The following is a 25,837-nucleotide window of genomic DNA, read 5'->3' as shown; positions in this document are numbered from 1 at the left end:
ATCCTAAAAACCAATGATCCTGACATTTCAATTCAAAACTTGCTGGAAATAAGACTCCTAGGTTCAGTGCACATTACTTCAAAGCATTTTATAGCCACCTTCAAGAGGGGTTTAGATAAAAATATGGAGCACAGGTCCATCAGTGGCTATTAGCCACAGTGTATGTGTGTATATAAAATTTTTTGCCACTGTGTGACACAGAGTGTTGGACTTGATGGGCCGTTGGCCTGATCCAACATGGCTTCTCTTATGTTCTTATGTTCTTAAGAATGAGCCTAAATGTACTTGAAAAAGTACTTGTTGTTGGCTTGCTGTCTGTGTTTGTGATGCTGTATTTCCTTTGTTTTTATACTGTTATGGTTTTTATGTTTTTAAATTTGCAATAGGTGTCTAAATTTCTGTTGTAAGCTGCCATGAGCCACCTGCAGGAAAGGGTGTGATAGAAATCTAAAAATTAAATTAAATTTTAAAAATTACCATCCAGTATGGAAATGATTTGTATAATCCAGAAACATTTGTATCTAATAACCATGCAGCAGCCATGTGAAGCACTTGTTGAATCTGCTTCTGATATTTTCCAAGCTGCCTCAACACTGAGGTATACCTAAGCATACAGCATAATTGTATTTTTATTGTGTTCTGGGAAGTCATATAAATACCTTAGAGACTTGGAGCACTGATGGCTGCATCCTCTCTATAATAAAAGCCCTTTAGGATGGCCAAATCCAGGTCTCCCGTTGGTTGAGGGGTACATTCCATGCACTCCATAAACCATTGACCCATCATGGCTCAATCAGCATCTCTGGCCTCCCACTGTCTGACTCCCCTGCCCCCACCTACTGCAAGCCAGAAAATGCTGAACAAACTTTCAAAATAGTCATACCTCAGAGACAGACTAATCTCCAATGGTTCTCTGGGTTCTCTCTGTCAGCCAGCCTCAGAAAGGACTGCCACTGTACTGCAGCCTCACAAAAAGCATTGTGGCTGGCGACGGCAAAAGACTTCTGCTGCCCCATCAACAGCCCACACAGATGGCCTCCCCGCACACGCAGCCTCCAAAGGCCAATGAAATAGCCAGGGAGCAGCCACCGCTGGTATAATGCAGCATGGCTTGGCCCCACCGGGAACATTTCCTCAGAGGCCACGACTGCCGCCTCTTTCCATCAGTTAGTTGTGTAATCCAAATAATAAGGCGCAAACCAAAGTTTCAAATTAAAGTTTATATCTGGTTTGTTAACCCTAGGTCATACAAATTTTGCTTTGTTATGGTGTCTGAATCCACATACCACAATTTACTGTATAGTGCTGATCTTTATAGCCACAGAAACAGCAGTATAGAGAATGGCCTCAATGCACAGAAGGTAGAGAGAGGCAAGAAGCCTGGTTTTTGTACCAGGTAGGATCTGCTATGTGTATCTAGGAAACCAACTAGAGTTTCTTGCAGAAATCATAGTTGAAACAGACCACAGTTTTAGGATTGCCAGCATCCAGGTGGGGGCTGGAGTTCTTTTGGAATTAAAACTGATCTCTAGCCTACATAAATTACTTATTTATTGATTTAAAACATTTATTCCACTTTTGGAGAAAAAGGCTGCTTTGGAAGGCGGATTGCCTGGCATTATACCCCTTTGTAAACCCCTTGAGGCTCCACTCTCAGTCTGCAGGTATTTCTGAACCCAGAGTTGATAAATAATATACATATTGTGTAATATACAGTAATAATCATATCACTTTTCATTTTTCAAGAGTTTATGGTATGTGAAGGGTGGGGTCCAAAGAGTTGCTGTAGCTGTGTCCAAGGCCTTGTGTGCACTGAGTGGATTTTTTTACATTTTGCATTAAAGAAATTCTCACCACGCCATGTCACAGATGGGAACTGCATTCAGTATCAGAAGTCATTTATCACAGCACTTAGGCAAGCAAAACTAATTGCATGTTATTTGGATCCTAGCCAGTGGTTGTAAACCATCTGATCAGTGGTGCTGCTAAACAAATTAATAGTAGCAATAGATGTAATATGAAACACTCAGCAAGGATGAATTTATGAATGATAAATGCTGTATAACTTTGGGGCTTTTCTTTTCAGTTTGCCTGTTATCTCCCTTTCATGAAAGGCAAAGAATTAGGATCTGGAGGTGTTAGACTTGGAACTGGCTATAAAACAAGAATGCAATGAATGATTTTAAAAGAAAGAAAAGCTTATTATTCTGTTGCCTTTTTTTCAACAAAGGTGTACACTGTAGGTCCAGATTATGCACATGCTGAAGCTCGCAAATCTCCTGCTCTTGATGGGAAGGTAGAGCGGGACAGTGAAGGGAAAGAAGTCAGGTATCCAGTCATCCTTAATGCAAGAGAGAAGTTGATAGCCTGGAAAGTATGCCTTGCATTTAAGGTAACAAGCACTAAATATGCAACTGAACTCTTCAATAGTAGTTTATTCATTTACTATCTGGAAGTTACTAGTCATATAATATTTGAAGAAAGTTGTCTTTGTTTATTATGGAGAGCCTAGTCAAAGCCTTGGTTCATCTATAATGCCAAACCATAGTTTTGTGTTGCATGAGCACGTTAGGCTTGATTGCCTTCCTGCATCCTTAGCTTTCACAACTTGAATCCCATTCCTCCCTGTATCTGCAGTAAACTATATTTTGCTGTTATATATGAAGCAGGTATACTACTATGTACAACGTATAGTTTGCCTTAAAATAGAACTGGAAGTAACAAAACATGGTTTCCAGTTCTGGTTTCTCCAAACTATAGTTTGGATATAACAGCAAACTACAGTTTGTTGCAAAATACAAATCCACAGGGGGGAATCTGAGCATGTGATGGAAGTTACGCAATCCAAAGGTTTAAACTAGAACAGCTAGTGAATGTCTACTGTTACATATGAACAAAGCAAAACAGTGCAATCCTGTGCAGAGTTCCTGTACGTATGTATGTATGTAAAGGGCTAAAGGGCTCTTGGCTTGTGGCTCTTAGCCTGGGGGCTCTGTAAGAAGGAAGGACCAGGAACCAGGATCCCTAGTTTCCTTGTGTTCCCAATAAAGTAAGTAGACTTTCCAGAAGGAGAGCCACATAAACACAAAAGGCTTTAAAGGGAGGATTGTATATTTAAAAAGCTATTATGAAGGTAGAATGCCATCAGGGGGGTGGGAGCTTGGGTGTGTGCTTGATTCAAGGAGCTCTTGGTCCTCATGGAATGAGTTTGCATCCTTGAGGCTGAGGTGGCTGACCTGGAGAAGCAGAGACAGTTAGGCACTCAGAGAAGACTCTTGAGGATTTGTTAGATGAACCCCACCCCAAATATGGCAGCCCTATTGCTGCCAGGGAGCATGAGGATCAAGAGGGAACAGGGCACCATGCTGAAGAAAAGGGGAATGCGCCCTCAGAAGAGACCTCTTCTTCAGTTGGTGAGCAGGTATCCTTTCGTGCCATGGAACCATCCCTGGGCAGGGGGGGAGGGGGGGTCTTGGTAGTTGGTGATTCCATCCTTAGACAAGTAGATAGCTGGCTGGCAAAACCGCGTACTGACCGTATGGTGACTTGCCTGCCTGGTGCGAATTGTAGATAAGCTGATAGGCAGTACTGGGAAGGAACTGGGGAGGGATGGTGGCTCAGTGGTAGAGCATCTGCTTGGGAAGCAGAAGGTCCCAGGTTTAATCCCCAGCATCTCCAAAAAAGGGTCCAGGCAAATAGGTGTGAAAAACCTCAGCTTGAGACCCTGGAGAGCCGCTGCCAGTCTGAGAAGACAATACTGACTTTGATGGACCAAGGGTCTGATTCAGTATAAGGCAGCTTCGTATGTTCGTATGTATGTTCAACCAGTGGTCATTGTGCATGTTGGCACCAACGATGTGGAGAAATGCAGTCGTGAAGTCCTGGAGGAAAAATTTAGGCTGCTAGGCATGAGACTCAAGGCCAGGACCTCCAAGATAGCCTTCTCAGAAATGCTACCTGTTCCACGTGCAGGACTGGAGAGACAGGCACAAATGAATGGATGAGACGACAGTGTAGGGAGGAAGGGTTTAAGTTTGTTAGGCACTGGGATGCTTTTTAGAACAAGCAGGAGCTGTACAAAAGTGACGGTCTCCACTTGTCCCCAGAAGGAACCAGGTTGCTGACGCTTAAAATCAAAAAGGTGGCAGAGCAGTTTTTAAACTGAATCTTGGGGGAAAGCTGACAGGAGATGAAATGTCTCTGGTTCAGGATGACTCATCTCAAAGAGATGAAGGGTTAGCTTTTACTGTTCTATAGACAATGGATTAGAGTTGTCCACTGAGATGGTGACAAACAGTATGGATTGTCTGCCAAAGTCTCGAGGCAGCAGGAGGAAGGTTGCAGGCCTAACTTGCCTGGGAAATTATAGATGTTTATATACAAATGCTAGAAGGGTTCGAGGTAAAATCGGGGAGTTGGAATGCTTAGTGTTTGGGGGAAACATAGACACTGTGGGTATTTCAGAAACTTGGTGGAATGAGGACAATCAGTGGGACACAGTGATTCCTGGATATAAATTATATCATAAGGATAGGGAGGAAAGGGTTGGAGGTGGGGTGGCTCTGTATGTCAAAGAAGGTATACAGTCCAGTAAGATTGAGAAGGTCAGAGAATTAGATTTGCTTCTAGAAATGCTTTGGGTTGAAATAATGGGCCCAAAAGGAAGTATAACTCTGGGAGTTTGTTATCGCCCACTGGATCAAAAGGTAGAGGATGATTATAATATGATGAAAGAATTAAAGATAGAGGCTAAACATAAAAACTGTGTTACAATAGGTAATTTTAACTACCTGGAGATTGATTAGGTCAATATGTGTTCTGGTTGGGAGAAAGATATTGACTTTCTAGACACTCACAATGACTGTGCTATGGAGCAGATGGTCACAGAACCTACCAAGGGTGGGGCAATCCTGGATTTGGTCCTAAGTAATGTCCAAGACCTGGTGAGAGATGTAAAAGTGATTGCACTGCTTGGGAGCAGTGACCATAATGTTGTTGAGTTCACTATTTGTATAAATAGGGAGTTGCCCCAAAAGACCAACACAACCACTTTTAACTTTAAAAGGGGTACATTCTCTGAGATGAGGAGGCATGTGAAAAGAAAACTGAAAGGAAAGGTAAACAGGGTCAAAACTCTTGAGGAAGCTTGGAGGCTATTTAAAACTACAGCCCTAGAAGCTCAGATAAAATATACATCACAAGTCAGGAAAGGCACAAATAGGTATAAAAAAAAAGCCTGCAAACAAAGTAATGGAAGCTGTTAAAGGTAAGAAGGATTCCTTTAAGCAGTGGAAAGCTAGTCCAAGTGAGGTTAATAAAAGGGAACACAGGCTGTTGCAAATCAAATGCAAGTCTGGGATCAGGCAGGCAAAAAGGGACTATGAGGAGCATATTGCAAAAAACATAAAGACCAACAATAAAAATTTCTTCAAATATATTAGAAGCAGGAAACCAGCCAGGGAGGCAGTGGGCCCTTGGATGACCAAGGGGTAAAAGGATTACTGAAGGAAAATAGGGAAATGGCTGAGAAGCTGAATGCATTTTTTGCCTCCGTCTTCACTGTGGAAGATGAGAAGTGTTTGCCTACTCCAGAACCGCTAATTTTGGGAGGAATGTTGAAAGACCTAAGTCAGATTGAGGTGATGAGAGAGGAGGTCCTACAACTGATAGACAAATTAAAAACTGATAAGTCACCAGACCCGGATAGCAGGGGTTCTAAAAAAAAGGTGAAATTGCGGATCTCCTGACAAAAATATGTAATCTTTCATTAAAATCTGCCTCCGTTACTGAGGACTAGAAGGTAGCAAATGTCACCCCCATCTTTAAAAGGGTTCCAGAAGAGATCTGGGAAATTACAGGCAGGTCAGTCTGACTTCAATACCGGGAAAGTTGGTGGAAACCATTATCAAAGAGAGAATGAGTAGGCACAGTGATGAACAAAAGTTATTGAAAAAGACTCAGCATGGGTTCTGTAAGGGAAGATCTTGTCTCACTAACCTGTTAGAGTTCTTTGAGGGGGTGAACAAACATTTGGACAAAGGGGACCCAGTCGATGTTGTTTACTTTGACTTCCAGAAAGCTTTTGATAAAGTTCCTCATCAAAGGCTCCTTAGTAAGCTCGAGAGTCATGGGGTAAAAGGACAAATCCTGTTGTGGATTAAAAACTGGCTAATTAATAAGATGCAGAGAGTGAGTATCAATGGGCAATTTTCACAGTGAAGGATGGTAAGCAGTGGGGTGCCATAGGGCTCAGTACTGGGTCCGATGCTTTTAAACTTGTTCATTAATGATTTGGAGTTGGGAGTAAGCAGTGAGTGGCTAAGTTTGCTAATGACACTAAAATGTTCAGGGTGGTGAGAACCAGAGAGGATTGTGAGGCACTCCAAAGGGATCTGTCGAGGCTGAGCCAGTGGGCGTCAGCGTGGCAGATGAGGGTCAGCATGGCCAAGTGCAAAGTAATGCACATTGGGGCCAAAAATCCTAACTCTAAATACAAGTTGATGGGGTGTGAACTGAAGGAGACTGATGAAGAGAGAAATCTTGGTGTTGTGGTAGATAACTCACTGAAAATGTCGAGACAGTATACAACTGCAATAAAAAAGGCCAACGCCATGCTGGGAATTATTAGGAAGGGAATTGAAAACAAATCAGCCTGTATCATAATGCCCCTGTATAAATCGATGGTGCGGTCTCATTTGGAATACTGTGTACAATTCTGATCACCGCACCTCAAAAAAAATATTATAGCATGGAAAAAGTCCAGAAAAGGGCAACTAGAATGATTAAAGGTTTGGAACACTTTCCCTATGAAGAAAGGTTAAAATGCTTGGGGCTCTTTAGCTTGGAGAAACGTCGACTGCGGGGTGACATGATAGGGGTTTACAGGATTATGCATGAGCTAGAGAAGGTAGAGAAAGAAGTACTTTTCTCCCTTTCTCACAATATGAGAACTCATGGACATTCAATGAAATTGCTGAGCAGTCAGGTTAGAACTGGTAAAAGGAAGTACTTCTTCACCCAAAGGGTGATTAGCACATGGAATTCACTGCCACAGGAGGTAGCGGTGGCTACAAGCATAGACAGCTTCAAGAGGGGATTGGATAAGCATATGGAGCAGAGGTCCATCAGTGGCTATTAGCCACAGCTTATCGATGGAACTCTCTGTCTGGGGCAGTGATGCGCTGTATTCTTGGTGCTTGTGGGGGGCACAGTGGGAGGGCTTCTGGTGTCCTGGCCCCACTGGTGGACCTCCTGATGGCACTTGTTTTTTTGGCCACTGTGTGACACAGAGTGTTGGACATGATGGGCCATTGGCCTGATCCAACATGGCTTCTTTTATGTTCGTATGTATGTACAGTATGTCACAAAAGTGAGTACACCCCCTCACATTTTGTAAATAGTTAAGTATATCTTTTCATGTGATGACACTTGGCCACAATGTAAAGTAGTGAGTCTACAGCTTGTATAACAGTGTAAATGTGCTGTCCCCTCAAAATTACACAACACACAGCCATTAATGTCTAAACTGCTGGCAACAAAAGTGTGTATGTATGTATTATATTTTAAAGTCTACCTTTCTCCTGACCAAATTATTATCTTGATCACATAAGGACTAGTGAGTAGGGATGGGCACAAACTAACTGACGAACTAAAGGTTGTTATGGATTTTGGCCAGTTCATGGTTTGTGAAGCAGTGCTTGCAAACTGAACTGCCATGAACTTTCATGAATTTTGATGCAGTTTGTGGAGATCCATGAAGAGCAGAAAGCAGAGGTTTGAACCCCTGCTTTTTTATTATTATTATTTGTTACTTTTGAAGAATCGCTCTATCCCGGCTAGTGCTCTGTGCTCTTTATAAAAAAACCAACAGCTGCAGGAAGCTCCCCACAACTCAGCTGTTTGATTTAAATGGACAGGGGCCACTTAAACCACTGCTTTTTACTCCCAACGGGGAGTAGATGGCAAGGGCTTAGATGACTCTGAGTCTGGGGCTGACTGCCCAAGAAAGCCTCTTTAGACAGCTGAGTCATGGGAGCAGTTTACTCCACACAAATCAGCTATTTAGGGGCTTTCTTGAACAGCGCTGCCATAGACCAGCTATTTAAAGGTGCTGCCTGCCCTAGAAAGCCCGTTTAAACAGGTGATCCACATGGAACAGTTTGCTCTGCACAGCTCCACTGTTTAAAGGGGCTATTTTAGGTTCAACTCTGAGCCATTTAAACCAAACAGCTTGGTGGAGGGAGTGTGCTGTGCCGTTCAGCTGTTTGGTTTAAATGGCTCAGAGCTTTTTAAATCCCTGCTTTTTGCTCCCCACCAAAAGCACCAGGAAACAAAAAGCAGGGGTCACAAACCAGTTTGGTTCATGAATCAACCTCCCAATCCATATAAGTTCATGGCTCAGGCTCAGGCCCAAACACCAAACAGAAACACAAAAATGCAGTTCATGCCCATTCCTACTGGGAGGGATTCTATTATGAAAGCTTGTAAATGACACAAACATGGGGACAAAAGTAAAGTGTGCTTTTACTCTTTTTACTCATGGACATTGATAATACTGTATATGTAATAAATGTTACAGTAATAACACTTAGGGTTCTATAACAAAGGTTGAGATTTTTTTTCCTGATCTCTGTGTGTTTGTATGTGTATAGATTGCTTTATAAATGTTTCATGGAACTTGAAGAAGAATAGGCTAAGCTTTGAAGGGTATATAATCCAAGGAGGAAGAACCTTCAAAACTAGTTCTACTAAATTAGGTCAGACTTCATATTTATATAGCAAAACAGAACATGACCTTGTGAAATCTTGGAATTACTAGCTAGTGTCCTTGCACCCATGTGCAGAAGACAGATGGAGTTTTCTCATGTTCCTCTCCTTTCCTGCAGTTCTTTGCCATTCCTGGAATTATCATTCATGGGATCTATGCAGAGGCTTGGCTGTGAATGTCCAAGGGCTAGAGTGAGGAGAGACAAGAGGATGAAATCAGCCCCTTGCTCCAGTGGAGTTGAGGGTTGTGGAAGAGGAAGGAGGAGTGATTTTACCTATTTGTCCTTTTAATTCCAGGCATTCCCAATCACACAGCTGCTCCTCTGTTGTGTTCCCCATGATTCTAGGAATAATCTTTGTAGGGGTTGGAATGGGCTGAAAAAACAGGAATGTTGGGGAACATTTCCTGCATGGAATAGTAGGCTACTGCCCACTAATGACACTTGAACTAGTTAGTTCTAGTAACACTTTTGCTATAGATATGTAAAATACTCAAGTTTTTAAAATGGATATTTGAACTTATGCAGACTTTGAATGTGTGATTTCTCTTCTTGACAGCAAACAGTTTGTGGCTTTGATTTGTTACGTGCAAATGGACAATCCTACGTCTGTGATGTCAATGGCTTCAGTTTTGTGAAGAACTCAATGAAGTATTATGATGATTGTGCTAAAATTCTTGGGTAATACTTCATGAACTTACAAGTTTGGGTTTTCTTTGGCTGATCAAACTTTTTATATAATTTCTTTATCTTTGAAACTCTGTTTTTGCACCTGGTTATTGTCTCCTGTGCTAAAAAAAAAAAAAAAAAGTTACCCCAGAGAGTACACAGCCATTTAAAAAGTTCAGTCCAGATGCTGAAAAGTGTCTGACAACTGTTATGTCAGGCAACTGCCCATCTTTTTAAAAAAAAACTTTCAATAGGAGATATTCCACAACTTTAAACAACCAGTTCCATTACTCAACTGATTTTATTAGAATGTTAGGATAATCTAAATTTACATTCATGTAGATTATTTTGCTGTTTTGTTCATTGGAATAATTGTTTCCCATTTTTTCAGAGATACAGTCTAATAGCTTAATTTCTCACCTCTTGTACTCTTGGCTAAATTTATGCAATAATCCTTTGATCTTTCCTGATTTTTGCTTCCAGACTTTTATCATCCCCTGTCTGTTTCTCATTATCTTCTTTTTTTGTGGCACTCAAAATTAATATCATTGTATCTCAGCCTGCCTGTGTTAAGCAGAGCAACATCATAACATTCCAAGTTGTACATGTAATGGACTGGATTCAGATTCCCATGAACAGAAGTTGGTGGCAGAAACGTGCACACCAATCTGCCTTTTACCCTTGGGCCCTCAAAGTCAGCATTGTCTATTCAGACTGGCAGCAGCCCTCCAGAATCTCAGACCTCTTTCACATCACCTTTTAACTGGAGATGTCAGGGACTGAACCTGGGACCTTCTGCATGCCAAGCAGCTACTCTGCCCCTGATCCACAGCCCCAAACAAAGCAGATCGTCCCTACCTTCTCCTTCTCTAGGCGGGCCCCAGTGTCCCTCAAAAGTTGCTGCCAAAAGTCTGAGAACTTTTGAAAGCAAGATGCTTTATGGCACAGGAGGCTGCAGGAAGAAGGAAAAATACAGTGAAGTCTCCCACTTCTCTTTTCTTTTTTTGCATAAGTATTAATGCTGTTTGTTAGCCAGATAATCCTCATATATATATTGGTGTGATGTCCTCTGTATTTGCAAGTTATGGATTTAATTTTTCAGATCCTTTATTTTACTTTGCATGCAGTTATCTCTTTTGTTTCGTAAGTACTCTTATTCAATGACTATCCTATATAATTTTAATTCATAATATCATTTAGTTGAATCCGTACATAATAAAATTTATTTAATTACAAACCTTAATTCCGTGACTGCCCTACATAAATTATGAGTTGCGTCATCAGAATATCTGCATTTGTCTGTCTTTTGCAAAGGACTCAAAATCCTCTTACAAATCCATTCAGACTGATGGCTCTGTGTACTACAGTCTGTTAGGTCTTTGCTCTGCCCTCAACAGAAGTACACATTATAGCTTTTTTCTACTGATAATCACTTGAAGCAAAATGAACTTAATGTTTGTAAGAACATAAAAAATAAACAAGTTTTTAAGGTTCCTTTAAATAATGTGTCAAACAGATGATAATGTGTCAAATGTTAATTTGCTCTTCAGCTCACTGCAGGATGATACTGGGTGGCAGACTAGTAACCTTGTAGTTATAACCTACACTGTTGAAACTTTTCATTAGGCTGTCAGATATATAAATGAGGAAGAGCCTTATGCTTTACAGATGTCCAGTTTTTCAGCAGTTCATAGAAAAGAGTCTGTGAGCTGAGTTATTAAAGTCATTATACTTGCTTTTCTGAAAGCTAATCTGCTCTATTATTGTTATATGTTAACCAAATTATAAAAAGAAAATTTTGGAGCGCTCAAAACGTGTTTTCTATCTGTCTTGCCCAAATGTTACAGCAATAACAGCTTTGTTATTTATTTTTATAGTTTATGGACCAGAAAGAAATTGGCTGTTTACTAGGGGAACTGTTGGACTGTTGTCTTGTGTTCCACCCACCCTCACAGATGTCAAGGAAGAATACAGGTGTCACTGGCATAGGGTGAAGCCAGTAACTGCTCCTTGCTCAGACCAATGAAGAGGAACAATATATGATTCTATGAACAAAAACATAGCATTGCCCAGCCTTACCGTATGTCAGTGGCACCCATAATCCTCCTCAGTTGCCCCACAAACCTAAGCTTGGAAAAGACCATGGCCATGGAAAGGCCCAGCTTTGCTCTGTGCTGTGGTATCTGTATTTCTCCTTGCTGGGCCCCACCATGCCCAGGCTAGCAGAGAGCAGCACATGCATAATGGTGCCCAAATTTGCGTTACGCCAGCAGTGCCCATATTTCACTTTGCCAGTCACACGCTGCCCAGACCAGTGAAGAGACACAGGCTTTGCCCTCTGATGGTGTGCTGTAGCTGATGAAGAAAGGAATGCCCATAGGGGCCAGTGGTATCAACATGTTGGGAGAAGCACAGGCATGGCAGTGGCTTGCTTCACCCTGTACTGGTCCAAGTATGTTGCAGCTGGTGAATAGAAGTACAGACACAATAGTTCCTGCCTTCACTCTGCTGGTATGCATGTGAAGGAAGCCAACAAATAGGAGAAGAAGAAGATGATATTGGATTTATATCCCGCCCTCCACTCCGAAGAGTCTCAGAGCAGCTCACAATCTTCTTTACCTTCCTCCCCCACAACAGACACCCTGTGAGGTGGGTGGGGCTGGAAAGGGCTCTCACAGCAGCTGCCCTATCAAGGACAACCTTTGCCAGAGCTATGGCTGACCCAAGGCCATGCTAGCAGGTGCAGGTGGAGGAGTGGGGAATCAAACCTGATTTTCCCAGATAAGAGTCCGCACACTTAACCACTACACCAAACTGGCTCTCCAGACATGACGTGATCTACAGCCTTTCTCATTGCCTTTTTCCAAAATATTTAAAGCTGTTGCAGCTCAGGCATCATGACTAATAGTGGCGCCCATTATTAAGGCTCTGGTGTCCAGAAGACACCATGTCTGGAGCATGACATTACCTCTGTTCTTCCTTGCCAACTTCACCATGCCCACACATTTTGTCTGGAGAAGAAAAGCACGGCAGTACCTGCTTTTTCATGATGTCTCAGGTGGAGTATGATCAGTAAGGAGGAGTTTGATGGCACCTCCTCCTTCTCCTGCTGGCACTTCGGTCTTCCATCACGTGAGGGTGATGTGACTTCAGGAATAGGCTGTGTTAGTTTCCCAATCTGCCCTGTCAAGGACATAAAACTCTCCAAAACAATTTACTATGGCAGTGTTAATTATACAGATTCTCATATCCACCCCACCCTTCCAGAAAGATTTTAACTACATGGGGACTGTTAGAGAAAAAATTAAGTAGTATGGACCTCCTCTTCATTCAGAATAGGGCTGTTCAGGCTGAACAAATTTGGAGCTTGTGTTTAGAAGCCTTGAAATAAATATGATTTTAACGGCAGCTCATTTTGAATTTGTTCTGTTTTGTTTCCATTTAGGTCACTGAGAGCATAGTGTGATCTAAAGCCTTTATCATTGCCCTTTTCCAAAATGTATTTAAAGTTGTTGCAGCTCAGGCATCATGACTAATAGTGGTGCCGATTATTAAGGCTCTGGTGTCCAGAAACAATCAGGGCATAACACTTCTTATAGCTCCTAAATCTTAAATGCTGCAATGCATGCTTGTGGTAGTGTGCCATCCTAAGCATAACTATGCCCTTTTAAGTCAGTTGAAATAAACTGGCTGAGAAGGCGGTAACTCTGCTTAGGATGGCACAGTACTGTTGTCTGGAGGCTTCCTTTCCACTGTCCCTTATGTTAATTTTGGATCAGGTTAGACTCTAGATGATCCTGGGAACCTTGCTAAATTGACTGGGTAGGAACCATGAAGTCTGGTGGACTGCTCACTTCTCCCTTTCAGTTCACCCCCATAACTGTCTTTGCTGTTAACCAAATTATTGGTTTGGCAAGGTTTGGTAGTGGGAGTGTTTAAGAAATAGAAGAGGCTAAGTAAGAAAACAAATGAGAATAAAAAGTGCTTTTAAATAATTATTAGATGTTAAAGAATGTTTTTTATATTTAATTAATATAGCTGGCTACCTCTACCCATTCAAACTGATATATGACATTGTTGTTAACCCTGGTTAGCAGTGGCTCTCTAAAACCTATAATGAAATTACTGATTCAACAAACTATATTTGCTGGGTTGATGCATTTTATAAAAGATTTTAAGAACTATTTTAACTACATTTTAAGCTAAATCTGTTTTTGTTTAGACAAATTCTCATGAACATTTATTTTCCCTTCATTTAGAAATATCATAATGCGAGAACTGGCTCCACAATTTCAAATACCATGGTCCATACCTTTAGAAGCAGAAGATATTCCTATTGTGCCAACCACATCAGGGACAATGTAAGATAAAAAATTTCTTTCCTCAGTTACTCATACTGTTTATTAAAATGTTTCTGATTTATCTGTTTGATCACAGTGCTTTCACTTTCATATTTTAATTTTTTCTGTATTGAAACAATGTATTGGTGTCACGGTTCCATCAGTACCAGTTTCTGATGGTGATCAGAAGGCTTACTGTGTGTGGGTTGATATGGATTGACTCAAACAAGTTAATTTTGTTTTAGTTGGATCAGGCCACAATTAGCTTATTTAAGCTTTGGCCTGATTCAAATCACAGCCAGTTTTCTCATCTACAACTTGAAAACTTCGGAGCCACCACTATCTCATTCTGAAGAGACTATAATGATGGGGTGGTAGCACTTTAAGACCTTTGTAGGGAAAATACATGAGTGTTGGGAAACATGGAAAACATAGTTATTAGGATCTACATTTCTCATACCCTCTAGTGCAGGGGTGTCAAACATGCATCTTGCGGAACAGATCTGGCCCCCAGGGCTACTGGTCCCCTCTTACTTACTTCTCTGAGGCTGCTGCAGCCATCACATCACTGCTAGGTTTTGTCCAGCTCTTTCTTCCTGGTTCCTTTTTCATACAGGAGAGAATCAAGCCACACCTCCCTTCCCTCCATTGGCTGAGCTTGCCTCCATTGGGAGGAAGGAAGGAGGAGGGGAAGTGAAAGCCGGTGCTCATGCAGCAGAACAACAGCAAAGCCTGACTTCTCCTGTGGCTCCCTTAAGAACAGCAATGTTTCATTTCAGGTATAAGGTTTCATGCTGCTGCTTCTACAGGAGGAAGGCTGGGCAGATGGATTCTTCTGCCAAGCACAATTTACACTGAGATTGCAGTGCTCTGCTGTCAGACCCATAGCCAGGATTTTTATTTAGTGGGGCACATTTTTTTGTGGGGGCCCTAATTATTATGCTTAAGTATGTAACTTAGTTCCATTGCTTCAGAACAACATTTCTTTTAACCGACTTCTCAAGTCTACACAGCAAGACAGGTTTAATTTGGCTGCCTGTTATAGAACAGTAGCATCGACATTAAGGTTAAAAATTTGCACACATCAATCAATCGTTTTATTTATATCCCGCCCTCCCCGCCGAAGCAGGCTCAGGGCGGCTAACAGCATTAAATCAGTACAATAGGTTATACAATAATATTTAAAACAATAACTAATTAACAATTTAATTAAAATTCTAAAATTGATAAAATTAACATCGTGGTGCTATTTCAGCAGTTGGTAAAAATCACTTAAGCAGTCTATCTTTTAATCGGTGAAGGCCATCCTGAAGAGGATGGTCCTGCAGGCCATGCGGAACTGTTCAAAGTCCCGCAGGGCCCTCACTTCTTCCGGGAGCTGGTTCCATAGGTGTGGGGCTACAACGGTGAAAGCCCGGATGTGGGTACTCTGTAGTTTTGTTTCCTTGGGCCCAGGGATAGTCAGCAGGTTCTTCCCTCGACCTCAGTGCTCTTTGGGGTTCATATGGGGAAAGACGGTCCCTCAGGTAGGCAGGTCCTCGGCCATATAGGGCTTTAAAGGTAATAACCAGCACTTTGTAGCGAATCCGGTATGTAACTGGCAACCAGTGCTGGCTGTATGTGCTCCCATTTTGGGAGCCCTAGTAACAGCCTAGCCACCACGTTCTGCACCAGCTGCAGCTTCCGGGTTCGGCACAGAGGCAGCCCCATGTAGAGGGTATTACAGTAATCCAGTCTCGAGGTGACTGTTGCTAGGTCCCGGCGCTCTAGGAAGGGGGCCAGCTGCCTTGCCCGCCTTAGATGGAGAAGGCTGACTTAGCAGTGGCTGCTATCTGGGCCTCCATTGATAGTGAAGGCTCCAGTAGAACTCCCAAGCTCCTAACCCGGTGTGCCGCTTTCAAAAACCAGGAGAGGTATTTCCCTCCCCAGAGCGCCCCGACCCATGCAAAGGACTTCTGTCTTTGCTGGATTCAACTTCAACCCACTCAGCCTTAGCCAAGTTGCCACGGCCTGCAATGCCAGGTCTAAATTCCCTGGGACGCAGCCAGGCCGGCCATCCATTAGCAGATAGAGCTGGGTGTCATCTGCATATTGGTGACACCCAAGCCCATACCTCTGGGCAATGGGGCGCATATAGATATTAAATAGCATCGGTGAGAGAACTGCTTCCTGAGGCACCCCACAATTTAGTGTGCGCCTCTGGGACAGCTCACCCCCGATTGCCACCCTTTGTCCCCGATCCTCGAGGAAGGAGAGCCATTGTAAAGCCAACCCCCTAACCCCTACACATAAAAGCTATGGGCAGGGTAGAATATTCACACAGTAGTAAGACCTACAGAATGCCTTGGACATAAAATTAAAGTTAAAATCAACACTTGCATTTGTGAATGAATAAATGTCCCACTCCCCTGTCAGTCTCAATCCTAAAACACATTGAGAACAGCAAACTGAGAACAATTTAAAACAAAACAGAAATACAACAAAACAGAATAGAATAGAACAGGGTTGAGTGAGGGAGAAAAGTAACAGTCATGGCTATACCAGTCACACTAACATTGCAAATTATATTAGACCCCTTTGCTATTAAGCTCTTTTCCTCCCACAGCTGTTCTTATCTTTCTTTCCTTGACAATTGAGATAAAGGATCAAAGTAAATGAGAGGAGCCCCGTGGCACAGAGTAGTAAAACTGCAGTACTGCAGTCAAACACTCTACTCACGACCTGAGTTCGATCACAGCAGAAGCTGGTTCAGGTAGCCAGCTCCAGGTTGACTCAGCTTTCCATCCTTCCGAGGTTGGTAAAATGAGAACCCAGCTTGCTGGGGGGCAAGTGTAGATGACTGAGGAAGGCAATGGCAAATCACCCCGTAAAAAGTCTGCCGTGAAAACATTGTGATGCGACATCACCCCAGAGTCAGAAACAACTGGTGCTTGCACAGGGGACTACCTTTGCCTTGAAATGAGTGGATGGAATAGAACTTAACTGAGAGTAAGATAAACAAAGTTTGAGTGAAGTGGCACCTTTAGGACCAAAAGACTTTTATTCAGAGTATAAGTGAAATGAAGTAAAGTGAAGTCCACTCAGCCCATTTCCACTCAATTGCACCTAAAAAAGGAGTGGGAAGAAGGGGGGGGGGGGGCAGATTTGTATCCCAGGGAAAAGGTGAAGAAAAAGAGATCAAGCAGCTGAGTGCAACAAATCACTTCTCTCCTGTGCATCTTTTGCAACCTCAGGAAATAACAAGAAAGGCTGGATTGCAATGTATACAAGACAAACCCTGCGGACTCCCACCCCCCCTTTTTTTTTTTTACTCTGAGATATTTTTGATCACCCTAGAAAGCAAATTTGAAAGCTGAAAAGGACATTACATTCCCTTCCCTAGCTGTTAAACTTGAACCAATGATCTCCAACTGCATGTTTCTGGAGGCAAAGGTGACACCTGGCACCTTGGCAGCTGATTGGTGGGACCATAAGGTAGAACAGGGGTTTGATTGGAGGGGCCTGGAACTCTTTGGAAACTATTATGGGACCATCTGCTGTTTTCTTTGAGACTTAGTCTGTCTGTCTGTCTCTCTCCCTCCCTCCCCCTCTCCCCCCCCCCACATACACACACACACGTATGAGTAGGTTTGTTAAAGGGGAGGACCATGTTGGGATAAAGGAAAAGGAGAATTAAAAGAAAATTATTTTTGGCTTATTATGAAAAGGAGTTTTTAAAAGATATTTCCTGGTGCATATCTGGGATATTATTTTCTTTCATAAAGACCTTGATTAGGAATTAGATTGCTTGAATTGGATTCCATAGTTTAATGATTGGAAGTAAATGGCTAAGTACTTAAAATACATTTATGGTTCCATATGTTCCAGTTCAATATGTCTCCCTCTCTGGCTGTCTTTCTAGCACTGATGCACTAGCATTAATTTTGACCAGTCTGAAATCAACACATTTCATTTGGAGGGATCCCCCTCTCTAACGTAAACGGATGGTGGGGGGGAAAGAAACTTAACAGCAGAGCTTGCAATCTTTATTACTGGTAAGGAACAAGAGTCCAGTTGCACCTGCAACATTTGTGGCAGGGCATGACCTTTTGTGAGTCACTGCTCACTTCTTCAGATAAAGCTAGGATTTGAGTCCATTGGTCCTTATATCTTGGAGTGTGGAGTGATTTTAGATGTCAAATGACAATACTAGATGTTGGTAATTAGACAGGAAACCGATGTCTCAATTTTGTCCTGGATGGTGCATTGAACTTCATTATCAGCTGCGATTCAGTAGTTTCTCTATTTCTAATCTCCCTTTGAAATTCCTTTGTAAGAGAACGGCTACTCTTATGTCAGCAACTGAATGTCCTGGAAGGTTACATGGTCCCCCACTGGTTTTTGAATGTTTTGTTTTCTAATGCCAAACTTATGCCCATTTATTCTTTGCATCTTCCTGGGCTGAATCCTCCTGAACCAAATTGAGTCCTAGGTTTCCTATCTCATTCCCAATACTGGTATCTCCACTCCTGCTATCCCTCTGTATCTCACACCTAATCCAATCGAGCCTGCTATTGCTATTCATATGAAAGCACCTTTATAATATATCTCTGGTACCTCATGTTACATTTTATGACATGCATGGCCCACCCCAACAGACATGTATGTTAGATCCTGCCCTCATAACAAATGTGTTTGACACCCCTGCTCTAGTAGCTATGGATAAGCATTTTTATTTTTTTGCTCAGGTTAACCCTGCTATTTGTATTTCTGAGTTCTCCCTCTCATTCTGAACTTTGGTGGTGTTACTAGTTTTGACCCTTTCATAAACTATAAAACAGTGGATTTTCAACAGAGCTGTTTCAACTATATTTTTAATATTAATACACTTGTTATTTTGCATGTCCTTATTCTAACCAGTACTTATGGTGAGTTAGAGGATTGAACTAACATGCATCTGGAGACCTGGATAGATAGGCTTGGCATCTTGTCTGAGCCCAGCTACTACTTACTGATTACTCTGTGAAGGAACAGTTCAGGTAAAGAGTTCGAGCCAGGGGAGCCATAGTTCATGAAGATCCCACTTCTTTCACAAAATACCCACTGAAAAACCTGACCAAAACTGAGTGTCTTTACTTGGGTACTTGAGGCCATTTTAGGAATATCTTGGAATACCAGCTACCCGATACTTAACAGTCTTCTGACTGAAGTGGTTTCTCAGGTTATATTGAGATTCCCATGACTTCTTGGCTTGTGGAATTTCAGCTTGCACACCAAGGCTGCTTTAACAGGAGGGTGTCAGAAGTCGTGGTAGCCATAACAACAGTGGGTCTTCCTCTCAGTAGTAGTATTCACACACACATGTTGCTGGTCATTCACTTGATTTGGTTTTTGCCTCTGTTCAGAAACAAGGATCAATGGATATTATTCCCAATGGAAAGGCATTTTCATGAATGAGTCAGTGTATAATGAAAGTTGGGTTTTTTATTTATTTATCTGGGATTTATATCCCGCCCTTCCCACCGAGTGGCTCAGGGCGGCTTACAACATATATAAAACTAACATAAAAATATAAAATTACACTTTAAATTAGCATTTCACAATATATAATTAAAATCAGACATTTGTTATAACTATACATCATTAAAACAGCCAGCAGTCGTGGAGCTACACTCTATTCAGCTTCAGATAAAAATTCAGTATACAATATACAGCATTCAGTAGTCGGTATACAGGGCCGTTAGTTGTGGGCCAGCCGGAAGAGGACTGTCTTACAGGCCCTGCGGAATTGGGTGAGATCCCGCAGGGCCCTTACCTCCTCCGGCAGCTGGTTCCACCAAAATGGAGCCATTACAGAGAAGGCCCGGTCTCTTGTGATCTTCAAGCGGGCCTCCTTTGGCCCGGGGACAACCAAAAGATTTTGAGATCCCGATCTCAGTGCTCTCTGGGGAACATGCGGGGAGAGACGGTCCCTCAGGTAGGCAGGTCCTAGACCATATAGGGCTTTAAAGGTAATAACCAGCACCTTGTATTGAACTCGGTAGGATATTGGCAGCCAGTGCAGCGCCCGAAGTCCCGGCTGAATGTGCTCCCACCTTGGGAGCCCCAATAACAACCGGGCGGCGGCGTTCTGCACCAGCTGCAGTTTCCGGGTTCGACACAGGGGCAGCCCCATGTAGAGGGCATTGCAGTAGTCCAGCCTCGAGGTGACCGTAGCATGGATCACCGTTGCTAGATCGTCACGTTCCAGGAAGGGAGCCAGCTGTCTAGCCCGCCTAAGATGGAAGAATGCGGACTTGGCAGTGGCTGCTATCTGGGCCTCCATAGTTAAGGAAGGCTCCAGAAGTACCCCCAGGCTCTTGACCCTGTGCGCCGCCATCAGCGGCGCACCGTCAAAAACCGGAAGGGGTATTTCCCCCCCTGGGCCACGACGGCCCAAGCAAAGGACCTCTGTCTTCGCTGGGTTTAGCCTCAGCCCGCTCTGTTTGAGCCACCCAGCCACAGCCTGTAGCGCCCGGTCCAGATTTTGTGGGGCGGAGACCGGCCGGCCGTCCATAAGCAGATAAAGCTGGGTGTCATCAGCATACTGGTGACAACCCAGCCCGTACCTTCGGGCAATCTGGGCGAGGGGATGCATGTAGATGTTAAATAACATCGGGGAAAGAACCGCACCCTGAGGCACCCCGCAATCAAGCGAGTGCCTCCGGGACAGCTCATCCCCAATCGCGACCCTCTGTCCCCGACCTTCAAGGAAAGAGGAAAGCCATTGCAAGGCCAACCCCTGAATCCCCGCGTCGGCGAGGCGGCGGGCAAGTAACTGATGGTCGACCGTATCGAACGCTGCCGATAGGTCCAACAACATCAGTACCGCCGAGCCGCCCCGATCCAGATGCCGTTGCAGGTCATCTACTAAGGCGACCAGCACCGTCTCTGTCCCATGGCCCGGGCGAAAGCCGGACTGAAAGCCGTTGGTTCATACTGATCTCTGTACTGGAGGGTGGCACATTAAGATGGTTTTCTGTTTTAGATCCAATTGGCTTCCAGACACCCCTGGAATAATCAGTTAACTTGTCTGGCCATTCTTCTGAAAGAAATTGTTAGCAGCCATATGGGTCTCCCAGTAAATCAATCAATAAATAAATATAAATTGGTGCATCATTTTCATAATACCTTTTATTAGGACCAACCAAATGACACACAGCAGTGTGAAAACTCTGAGGTTCACTAGGAACCTTAATCAAGTCTGGATGTTACACAATTTTTTTTTTTAAATTAAAAAATGTTTTAAAAGAGAAAATTTTACAGGATGTAATGGTGAGTTCTGATCATGCTCCTTCAAATATGCTGCTTCAACCAGATATTGGTTTACAGAGAAATTAGCAACAAGTGTTGTAATTTGTGAATTCCTATAGATTTTGATTGATTTATTGCCTCTTGTTCAAAAGAGTGGATGTAACTTGAAGCCAATTCGTTTAAAGTAGTTTGTGTCTGCTGCTCACCCTGTGCAGGTCTCAGAATGGGGAGGAAGCGGTTAGAATTAGGCAGCACCAAAATGCTTTGCTCCGTTACTTAGTCTTGCTCCTTCTACTGAGGAGATAATACCAAGATCTTCTTGCTGGACTTCTCCGCCAGACTTAAACATGTCCTTCCATGGGCCTTGTGACTGGGCTATAATAGCTCAATTTCCTGAGTAACCTGAATTGAGCTTGGTAAACAACAGGCAGCCAATGGAATAACCATGAAATGATGTGATGCACATGCTCCATCTAGCTCCTGATAGTAGCTAAGCTGCAGCGTTATGTACCAACTGGAGTCTCTGAGCTGACTTCAAAATCAGACGTATATAGAGTGCGTTAGTCTAGTTTTGTTGTTACCGTGATATGGATCTAAGTGGCCATATTTGCTCAGTCTAGGTAGGAGGGCATCTTCTAGGCTAAATGAAGTTGGAAGGAAGGGGTTTTTTTTGTTTTGTTTTGGTAACTACATTAACTTGCTTTTACAAGACTAATGTTAGGTCTAGTATAACTCCTAGGCCAGAGATGGCCAAACTTGCTTAATGTAAGAGCCACACTGAATAAATATGAGATGTTTGAGAGTCACAAGACATGGCCATCAAATGTGGAGACCTGTAAGACATGATGGACGGAAGGAAAGAAAGAAAATAGGTGGGGGAGGGAGGGAGAAGTGGAAAGAAAGCAACTTTACCTTTAAATGCATTCTCCAGCTGGCTTGGCTTAGAGAAGTGATATAAAGAGGCAAATGCCTTCTCCAAGCCAGCCAGTGGGGCAGTGGGGGCCTCAAGAGCCGCACAATGTGTGAGAGCCACAGTTTGGCCACCCCTGCCCTAGACTGTTAACTGAATCAGCAAAGGTCTGCTGAATTCTATTAAAAGTTGGAAGTACAAAGTACTTCAAGACCTCAGGTTTCCAAGCAGCATTGCATCCATCTTGTCAAAATTCAGTTTCAATGTGTTCAGTCTTTGCCATTCAACCACTGCAGTTGGGCAGTGGCTCAAGAGCTCTACACCTCAGCAGGAGATTTGAATAGAGAGATGAAGAGCTAGATGTTGTCACCATACTGATGACATCCAATTCCAATAGTATTATTGATTTTCTCCTAAGGGCTTTACATAGAGATTGAATGGTTTGGAGAATAAGACTGTGCTTTGTGAAACCCCACAGGGTAACTCTCACCTTGATGATATCTAATCTTCAACAGCAGTCCTTCCATTCAGTCCCTAGGAAACAATTTAAACAAATACAGGGCACAACCCATGATACCTACTGTAGTCTCTCGATATCTCAATAAGCATAGTCTACTGTATCAAAAGCCACAGGTAAATCCAGAAGGAGCAGCAAAGAGGCATGACCTTTGTCCACATTCAGGTAGAGATCATTAACTATAAACCCTTGAACTTTGTTGAAAAATAAGTTTAAAAAGCCAAACTTGAAGCTTGGCATTACAAAATTTAGTTTTCAAAGCAATAATGGTGACTTCTAAGCATTCCATTGAAGGCTTAACTATAGTTCATTTGTTGTTGTTACATTCATTTTGTATTGTTTACTCACACTTGTGGGAGGTTCCAACTCTTGGGTTTCTATTTTATATTGATGTAACTGCCTTGAGCATATTAACAGAACAGTGTTATACAAATTTATTACACTGCAGCTGTTTTTATACAACTATGTATTATATCAATCACTTAACTGATCTATATAACTCTTAATATTAACTGGAATCCTAGAACTGGGAAGAATAACGATGTTCTTTGTATACTTAAAGGATGGAACTTAGATGTGTTATTGCTGTTATACGGCATGGGGATCGGACACCAAAACAAAAAATGAAAATGGAAGTTAAACATCAACGGTATGTGATCAGGAGAAGGAAGAAATGGGTTAATCTTTATTTCCACCCCCCACCCCACCCTCCCGTAGATATTTTCTTGCTTGAGCCAAGGACCTGGGATATCTGCAGTGTCATACAGGGTATCATTGTGTACTGCAAATCTAGTCTGTAGTATCATACAGATTTTGAGTAGCTTTTAAAATGCCAGAATCAAGAATTTAGAATATATCTACATCAGTGTCTCTTGCTAAAGTTACTAACATGCTAGTGCTGTTTTTTGAGTTTCCTGCCCATATCTACTTTTTTTGCTTTGAGGAATGTGAGTTTTTAGTGCTGTCTTCATTTTAAAAACAGCAAAATAACATGGTGATTAAAATGTCTGAAGTTGACAGTACACTCTTCCATGCTGTGGGTATAAAAAAGAGCAAGTCTGAAATATTTCTGTAAGATTGGTGGTTACCTTAAAAATATAAAGCTCTTGTGACAGAAGAGAAGTGGCAGGATATTGTTCAGAAAAGTGGACATTCCAAAGTGCTTGTCAAGGCAAGTATTAGGGCATCATGTGAAGTTCAGGGCCTCTTTAAGGTGGTATTCATTTTATTTTACAAATAAACCCAGAAGTGTTGCACCAGGTAGGATAGGCTATTCTGTGAAGCATGGATTGTGCAAACTACTCAGACCGATTGTGTGACTGTGCATCAGGTATAATAGGGACACTAGATCACCGTATATCAGGAGTGGCCAACGGTAGCTCTCCAGATGTTTTTTGCCTACAACTCCCATCAGCCCCAGCCATTGGCCATGCTGGCTTGGGCTGATGGGAGTTGTAGGCAAAAAACATCTGGAGAGCTACCGTTGGCCACCCCTGTCTTATATTATTCTGTCATCAGTGGACTGTGCCCGGACCCTTTTGGATTACTCCTATCTTACACAAACATTGACTTCCTGTGGAATCCTGGGTGACAACCCAACTGCTGGCAGATGTGGACCCTGAAATAACTTATTCAGTAGCAAAATATCTGTTGATAGTGTTCTCTCTAAAACACCTCTGAAATTTGTTGTGCTGTTATTAAGTACTGATATTTTAAAGTCTAATTTTATAATATTGAAGAGTTTTATGGGATTTTTTATTAATATTAGGTATTCTGTTTTTAATTACAACTTGTGATCATGGTTATTGGTTCTCTTCCTTGCTTGGTTTTAAATTATTTGTAATTTGTTTTGTATTTACTGTCTTGTTTTATCTTGAGGTTAGGACCATTGGTCAAAGGAGCTAATAAATAAAAGGAAAGGACTGTGCAAACCATTTCAGTATTTTGCAGTATAATTAATGCTAGTCAGAATGCTCTGTTAATATAATATATAAGCTAGCGCTTTCAAAAATGGGTAAGAAACATACACTTCTGTGAAAATTGAAATATCTGTTCTGGTACACAAGGCCATCACTGAATATAAGTTTTCATATACGAACAAACAGGATTGCACTTACCTGTAACTGTTGTTCATCAAATGGTCTTCTGTGCAGGCACACATCCCTCCCTTCTTTCCTCACTGTGCAATCTGGTGCTCATGGGGTCCTTTCCAGTGACAGCAATGAAAGGACTGAGGGAAGGAGTACTCTTCCTGCCCTATCACATGCCAGCTGGGCAGGAAAAAGCTGGCCCAAGACACAGAAGAGGGAATGCACAGAATCTTCTAGAGAGCTTTAAAGAAAAGGTCTCCGTGGCAGGCCTGTGCAACCACAGTCACATGTGAGAGTTCACAGAAGCCCCAAAGATAAACTTCTTGTTGTGTATCAACGTTCATGTTATTTCCAGAGAGTAATTTGCCACATATCATGGCTTAGCTGGATAATTGTGTTTGTGCCATTTTCCCTATTATAAAGAGAGTCAAGTACAAGGCTTAGTGACAGCTGGCAGATTAATCCACAACCCTTCTAATAATTACCTGTTTCTTTTAAAGATTTTTTGATCTTTTCGAAAAATTCAATGGATATAAGTCTGGGAAGCTAAAACTGAAAAAACCTAAGCAATTACAGGCAAGTGTGTTTGTCTTTCTTGTTTTTCTACATAAAAATAGTTTGTCTTTATAAACTGCTTATACAATATACCAATCTTTCCAGGAAGTGCTTGATATTGCAAGACAGCTTTTGGTAGAACTTGGACAAAACAATGACTCTGAAATTGAAGAAAGCAAGGCTAAGCTTGAACAGTTGAAAACTGTGTTGGAAATGTAAGTGTTTAATTTGGAAAACTCTTGACAGTGCAAGATGATCTTTCTGGACATTTATAGATTTTAGCGAGTATTGAGAGGAAATTGGGCCTCATTCTCAAACTGGATTGTTACTGAGAATCAGTGATATTAGTAGGCTGCTACCTTTTTCAAACTACTATTGCCTTTTTAAAATGTTAGCTTTATATGAAATGAAATCTGGTTTTCTTTGTTTATAGTATTAGCCTGTGCTCTACCTGAATAGAGGTGTACAATTTTTTTTAACCAGTATTTTTCAGTTTGGGTCTATTGGACTTGGGGTGGGGAGTGGGAATAGATATTTCCAAAAAATCCCATATACCAACACCAGCATGATATTCAGATCCAGGATTTTATTGAACTGACAATTTTTTTCATAGCAACATATCTGGGATGGCATCTGTTGAATTCAGTGCCAGCTTAAATTTCTGTTTACCTAGACTTCCTTTTAATTTTTTAAAGGGGTAATATTTATTTTAAAAAAGG

The 25,837-nt window shown here is 42.1% G+C and overlaps 1 protein-coding gene across 5 annotated transcripts in view; it reads left to right on the top strand.

Annotated features, from left to right (window-relative positions):
• PPIP5K2 (diphosphoinositol pentakisphosphate kinase 2) overlaps nucleotides 1-25,837 on the top strand; it is a 117,485-nt gene that overhangs the window by 28,588 nt on the left and 63,060 nt on the right. For 4 of the 5 annotated variants that reach the window (XM_060235634.1, XM_060235633.1, XM_060235632.1 and 1 more), the window contains exons 9-14: nucleotides 2,231-2,392; nucleotides 9,325-9,446; nucleotides 13,694-13,795; nucleotides 23,036-23,122; nucleotides 25,064-25,143; nucleotides 25,228-25,333. In XM_060235634.1, the coding sequence (XP_060091617.1) occupies nucleotides 2,231-2,392; nucleotides 9,325-9,446; nucleotides 13,694-13,795; nucleotides 23,036-23,122; nucleotides 25,064-25,143; nucleotides 25,228-25,333 (659 nt within the window). Of the gene's footprint in view, nucleotides 1-2,230; nucleotides 2,393-9,324; nucleotides 9,447-13,693; nucleotides 13,796-23,035; nucleotides 23,123-25,063; nucleotides 25,144-25,223; nucleotides 25,334-25,837 lie in introns of all 5 variants that reach the window. The other variant, XM_060235631.1, reaches the window with a different exon arrangement.

Source organism: Heteronotia binoei, chromosome 4 (genome assembly GCF_032191835.1).
Source record: "Heteronotia binoei isolate CCM8104 ecotype False Entrance Well chromosome 4, APGP_CSIRO_Hbin_v1, whole genome shotgun sequence".
NCBI classification, from domain to species: Eukaryota; Metazoa; Chordata; class Lepidosauria; order Squamata; family Gekkonidae; genus Heteronotia; species Heteronotia binoei.
This window is presented reverse-complemented; position numbering and strand designations above follow the sequence as displayed.